Source organism: Squalius cephalus, assembly GCF_949319135.1.
Source record: "Squalius cephalus genome assembly, chromosome: 24".
NCBI classification, from domain to species: Eukaryota; Metazoa; Chordata; class Actinopteri; order Cypriniformes; family Leuciscidae; genus Squalius; species Squalius cephalus.
This window is the reverse complement of record NC_137145.1, coordinates 6,336,569-6,343,142: the sequence shown is the minus strand read 5'-3', so window position 1 is coordinate 6,343,142 and position 6,574 is coordinate 6,336,569. Positions and strand designations below refer to the sequence as shown.

General features: G+C 37.4%; 1 protein-coding gene across 2 annotated transcripts; it reads right to left on the bottom strand.

The window, feature by feature from the left end:
• Positions 1-27: 27 nt before the first annotated feature.
• On the bottom strand, positions 28-4,260 carry car15 (carbonic anhydrase 15). 2 transcript variants are annotated; one of them, XM_079861740.1, is made up of 9 exons: positions 4,043-4,260; positions 3,853-3,879; positions 3,572-3,748; positions 2,541-2,686; positions 2,363-2,455; positions 2,209-2,275; positions 2,082-2,113; positions 1,953-2,003; positions 28-1,238 (listed from the first exon to the last, which is right to left on the bottom strand). In XM_079861740.1, the coding sequence occupies exons 1-9, from the start codon at positions 4,098-4,100 to the stop codon at positions 1,014-1,016; spliced, it is 876 nt and encodes a 291-aa protein (XP_079717866.1). In that variant the 5' UTR covers positions 4,101-4,260; the 3' UTR covers positions 28-1,013. The 2 variants fall into 2 exon arrangements, with proteins under 2 accessions (XP_079717866.1, XP_079717865.1); XM_079861739.1 differs by having other exon boundaries at positions 1,953-2,113; positions 4,043-4,255.
• Between the last annotated feature and the right edge of the window lie 2,314 nt (positions 4,261-6,574).

The window sequence follows — 6,574 nt, the reverse complement described above, 5'->3', positions numbered from 1 at the left end:
TAACACTGTCATTTTTATTTCAGCACTTTAAGAACACTTTGGACTTGAGTCAAACTATTGCTAGCTCTGCTATTTTATACATCAAATAGTTTGCCTCCTGAGGTAAGTTTGTATTTTTCACAGAATGATAAAATCAATGAAAACAATCATTCAAGTTTGGTGAACACACGTTTATGAGTCCACAAGCTCCACTTATAGCTAGTGAATGTGAAGCCTATGGAGTGAACTGACACTTTATCTTTCTCCTGTAAGGTATAATTTGAAATCCTGCGAAGTGCCCTTTGTGTATGACTGGGGAAATTCTCCCAAGGAAAAGGCTTTGAGTGATTAAATTCAGTAAGATACGTACACGGTGATACTGACCAAAGATAACCAGGATAACTCATCCTATAGCAGTTTGCTTGGAAAACTCAATGGGGCTGTTGTAGATGTGTGATCAAACTACAATTTGTTTCTATGCAGAAATAATTCGTACAATCGTACTTGACAAATTACAGTGAATAGAATCACATGTAAGGCCCGTTCACACCAAGGACGATAATAAATATGAGCTTTAATAATCGTTTTAAGTCTATGAGAATAGGGAATTCCACACCACAGCTATAACCAGTGTTGGGGAAACAACATGTTCACACACTGACACAGCGTGCACAAAACGCCTCCGCACTCTCGATTTCTATCAACACGTGCTTTCAGTCAATAAATGGGAATTGTGTTATTTGCAAAAATAACTCCTATTTTCTTGTAAATTTAAAAGTAATGTGTTACTTTACTCGTTACTTGAAAAAAGTAATCTGAATACGTAACTCACGTTACTTGTAATGTGTTACTCCCAACACTGGCTGTAACCATGGCAACAAGGAAACTATACTATTGGGATCACTTTCAGAACGATTTTTTTCCAGCTGATAAACAACAAAAAGATTGACAGCCAATCAGAATCCATCAAAATTGAAATTGCAGCTGTTTTTGCCACAGTACTATGTGTCATGAATAGTCCAAGACAAGTACGTTTAATGCTGCTGTTCTGCTATAAGCAAAATGCTAAATATTTGAAAAATTAAAAGAACATTAAAAATGGCAAGAGAGGACACTCCATTGGAGAGCAGCTTGGCGTCTTTGGAAGCGTACACGGACCGTCCGTAGGTTGGGTGGATGTGTCTGTAGTTGTCATGCAGGAGAACCTGGTCAACAGCTTCTTCCGCCGTGGAATATATCCCGTTTACAAACTGCTCAAACTGACAAAAGAAAGAAAAATGTTAGAAATCTCTTGAACTTTGTATGCAATTGCGTACTGGGTAATGCAAGGTTTCCCAAACAGGGTTCACAAGTTGATGAAAAGTGATTAATTAAATCATTAAAATTAATTGCAACATTGATGTATTATTCATTTAGCTTAGCTATGAACATGTTGAGAGTTTAAATAACTAAGTTTAACTTTTAAGGGATAGTTCACCCAAAAATGTAAATTCTGTCATTAAACCCTCATGTCGTTCCAATGACCTTCGTTCATCTTCGGAAGGAAGATATTTTTGGTGAAATCTGAGAGCTTTCTGACCCCACATAGACTGCAACGTTATTACCACTTTCAAGGCCCAGAAAGATAGTAAAGACATCGTTAAAATAGTCCATGTGACAACAGTGGTTCAACCTTAATGTTATGAAGCGATGAGAATACTTTTTGTGCGCAAAATTTTTTATCAAAAAAGATCTTCATTCCGAAGATGAACGAAAGTCTTGCAGATTTAAAACAACATGAGGGTGAATAATTAATGACAGAATTTTCATTTTTGGGTGAACTATTCTTTTATTTCTGTTTTCTGTTCTGCATTATAGCACCCTAGTGGCAAGACTAAAAATGAAAGCGTTGCATTATGAAGTGTAAAAAATCTAGAAGCATTTTTGTTTACATATTTGCGTAGATTATATTTCGTACTTTAGTAATGTCTTACCTGAGCCCATGAGATATGGACAGGCACTTCATACACGGTCCACAACACCACCTGTGAACAGGGCGGCGTTGTGAGACTGCCATGATAACGGTAATACTGCGTTAGGTTGTTCTGAGGTAACAGATTTACCAAAGGAAATGGTCTTATCGATTTTGTTTGTCCTAGAAAGAAAATGAAAATATTTAGTTTGAACTTCTGCAAACTCAATTTTTTTATTTTATTTTTTACTTTTAAAAAGTTTATAGTCTCAACTAACCTTTGTAGGCAACAAAAGGAAGTGCACTTGAGATGGACTGGAAGTTTTCATTATGCAAATATGTCACCTGTCGTAGTATTTAAGATAAAGCACAAACCAGTGGTGATAATGCTTATTATGCATTGATGAAATGTTACTTAAAACTACATCTTACATCAACAAAGATGCCAAGCACAGCAAGTCCAGTTGGGTCTTCAAGTGCAGAAGTCAAGTTCGGATGTGTGGATTTGATGTTGACTATGTGCATCTGCGCACAAACCATACGGACAAACGTTACAAAAAACATAAAGTGAACATAATTGCTTAAAATAAAGACAACGAAAGGCCCAAACCTCCATAGGAAACCTCAGGTGGTCCAGAGTGTGTTCTGATCCGTTTGAAGAGACACTTCCCCAATGGAAATGCAGCTGGATTGTGCGGTAAGTCCCAGGAAGCCCTCCGCCACTCACCTGCATGCCGTTACCCACCTCCAGCACAACTATACACACAAAGACACGTTTCAGATTGAAACCAGCTGAGCTACAACTATCATTCACAGGGAACCCTCCAATAATACGTAGCTACACCTTGAAGATTCCTGGGACAAAAGCATCCAAACCATCTTTCTAAAGGTCAATAGACTGCAACTTTCAGTTTCCAGAGGTAAAAGTTGCATACATTTTCTCCATAGGAAAACTATTTTTAACTTAACTTACAGGTCTAATCCTTTAAAGTCTATACTGTAAGTTCCTAGGTTGTTAATCAATGGTATATGCTTTTTAAAATTGTTTAAGCCATTTTTTAAATATAAAAATAATCATGATTAACATCTGAATTTGTGAAAACTACATTACCCATAATGCTCTACAAAAATTTGACTAATCAGTGAGTTGTTGAGAGCAAATCACAGCAAAAGAAATAGCAGGGAACACCCAAAGCACTGCATGACCTAATCGAGTTGGTCCTGCTATGTTGTCAAAACAGTTCGGCAAGGTTTGGCAGGTGACAACAGTTCTTCTAACCCTAAATGATGGAGTGTGTATTTCTTAAACAACCATGTAGGAAGACACATCATGGCCATTTTCCAGGATGACAATGTCAAGATTCATCAGGCTCAAATTGTGAAAGAATGGTTGTGAGGATCATGAAGAATCATTTTCACACATGAATCTTCTCCTCTGAGTCCAGAGCTTAAATTCATTGAAAGTGTTTGGGATGTGCTGGAGGAGACTTTACACAGTGCTGGACTCTTGCATTGTCAATACAAGATCTTGACCAAAAATTGATGCACATGATGGAAGTAAATGTTATGATGTTATTTCAAGAAGTGCATAAATTTTTGGTGGAGTGGATGGGCACTAAGGCAATCTATAGAATCACTTACCAGAGTGACCCTGGTTTGTCAGCCACCATTGGCCTTTATGAGTCAAATTAAAACCCTCCAAATGCAGCGAGTCCAAAGAATCGTTCTTCATCAGCTGACGGTCCAGGTTGATCGGAGAGTGATGGCTCTCCAGAAGAGGATGGCAAGAGGGGTAGTTGTCTCCCCAAGCATATGGATCTACCAAGAACAATTGCATCTTGTTTCATGTCATGACGATACTAGTATTGACTAAATGAGTACTTTTTGTCCTTCTTAAAACACATACAGCTCAAAAAACTCACCACAGTGCTCTTCGTCATAACAGAAGTCTGAGGGAAAAACAGTTCAAATCTTTATCAAAGTTTATAAAATCACTTTTATTTCAGCCAAAGGCATTCAACTAAATTCCTAATTCTAAAAGTAAAATGGCAATATAGCAACTTAGGAACAGCACCAGAAAGGAAATTTATCATTGAATCTCCTGTCACTCACCGTCATCACTGTGTGCCAATAAAACCACAGACAACATCAGCATCAGAAGTAACATCATGCGCTTAAAATGAATAAATATGTTCCCACCGGTCTTTCACCCCAAAAAATAGAAAAGGTACAGAAAACGGGGGTTTAAATAGTGATCTTCTTGGATGGAGGTAGGATGTCAGGGTTTTTTTCTGACCGTGCTCATTTGAGCGTGTCGCTGCCACTGCGCTCGTCCACAGTCTCAAACAAATAACACTTGTTGAACGAGGAACCAGAGAAGTGAACACTAACCATATGCATTGAACAAAGCAGTGAAGTTTTAAATAATGCAAATAGAAACTTTTACCAAGGTTTTACTGTGGCCCCAAAAAGTATTTGAACATTTTAAGTCTTTTTTATTTTCAAGAAACTGATACTTTTATTCAGCAAGGACACATTAAATTGATCAAAAGTGACAGTAAAGACAAATCTATTTCAAATAAATGCTGTTTCCAAGAATCCTGGAAAAAATAAATTGGTTTCCACAAAAATATTAAGCTGCACAACTGTTAGAAACATCACATTGACAATTGATACTGAAGACTGGAGTAATGGCTGCTAAAAAATCAGCTTTGCAAGTATAATATTTCAGTTATAACTTAAAATATAATATAATATACAAGACATTTTAATATATATTCTAAGTTGGGTTCAGTTACAACTTAAAATATATTAGAATGACTTAATTTAACAAATAGATTTAAAAAATGTATTCAAATGTAATGACATTTAGACATCTTAAAGAGTCTAAATAATTTTGGGGGCCACTGTATATACAACAATGTAGTTCTTATGAGACATCACAGTAAATCCTTTATTTGGGAATGTCACAACTATGTCTAATCTCTGGAGGAGGAGAATTCCCAGGACGCTTGTGGACCAGCTTTTACATCAGGGAACTGAGTATTTCCTTACATTTGGGATCCCCCCGTTGACTCACATGACATTTAAGAGCGATCGATTTCCAGGACGGACAGGGAAATCTCAGAGAAGGCTTTAAAATGTTCAGAGGACTCGTTCTGGATTAAAGTCATCACACAAAATAATCAAATAACACACGTTATGAGATCTTAAAGGGGCTATTATATAGAATTCAGAAATTGTGCTCACACAACGTATAAAGAGAGCGAAACATGATTGAAGGACCCCGATATTCAAGTCAAAGTGGTTTTTCGTTCTTAGCTAAGTAAAAAGAAGCTGAAAATACCGTTGCAGTGATATTCTGTAAATGAACATCCGCCAGCAATGTTCCGATGAATATATCAATATGTTCTGCGCACTTTCCTCTCAATTACAAAATAAACAGAATAATGACAGCGGTGAGAAAACAAATGTTAAGAAAGTGAAAGGTAGGCCTAAAGATAATTTCAAAGAATCCCTTTTCTCTGCATACAGAATAGTTCTTTCAGCATTATCCTGAACATTGTATAAGTATTTATTTCACATGTCATTGACAATGAACGGAAGAGATCAAGGCTGTAGTGTGCGTGCTTCAATGTCACATCCTTTGGATTTTCCCGGCAAAAACGTCCCGAATCCTTCACATAAAAAGCAGTCTACATAGACAACCTAAATCGGGGAAGGTCTCGTTTTTTAAAGGGGTGGTTGATTATGATTTCACTTTTCTAACTTTAGTGTTCCCGCCCCCGGAACACGATTTATAGATTATCAAGACAGAATATGCTAATCAATGACTAGAAGATAACTACACATCAGCTACATAAATAACTAACCATTCAGAAACGTCCTGTTGCTTCTACATGTTGTCACTTCTTCTTGAGTCTCTCCATCATTGTCTGACTCCGGTTTGAACATAAAAGGCTAAAAGTTTTTGAAATTTCCAGTGCATGTTGGTGTGAGGTAAAAGGACACGAGCTCTTGAAGCTCCGCCCTCCCTCTGTACCGGGAGCAGCAGCTCATTTGCATTTAAAGGAACAGACACAAAACGGTGCGTTTTTGCTCACCCAAAAGTGACAATTTTAATATGCTATATAAAAATATCTGTGGGGTATTTTGAGCTAAAACTTCACATACACACTCTGGGGACATCAGAGACTTATTTTACATCTTGTGAAAAGGGCATTATACCACCCCTTTAAAGTTTCGTTACAAGCCATTCACACATTGGCAATAAAAAGTGATTAAAGGTATGGTAGGCAATTGTGGAGAGGCTAGCAATAGCGAGCTAGCTTTGAAAGCACGAGATCCCACCCTCCGTTCAGAGCGTCTCCAAAGACACGACTCCTTCAAAACACATGAACGCGTACAGCAGTCTTCAAACCGTCACAAGACGAGAGACAGCATTAAACTACCTCATGTCTCAAAGCACATAACATTAAAATAATAATGAACGTAATCAACTTACAGAGCTCTAGTTGTACCACCTGACTAATGCAGGTTCATTTCAGCATTGGTAGTATTGAAGTAGAAATGCATAATCCTGTCTGAGTCTGAGGACCGAATGCAATGATTGGACGTACATTTTTTGGTCCGGACCTCCACAGA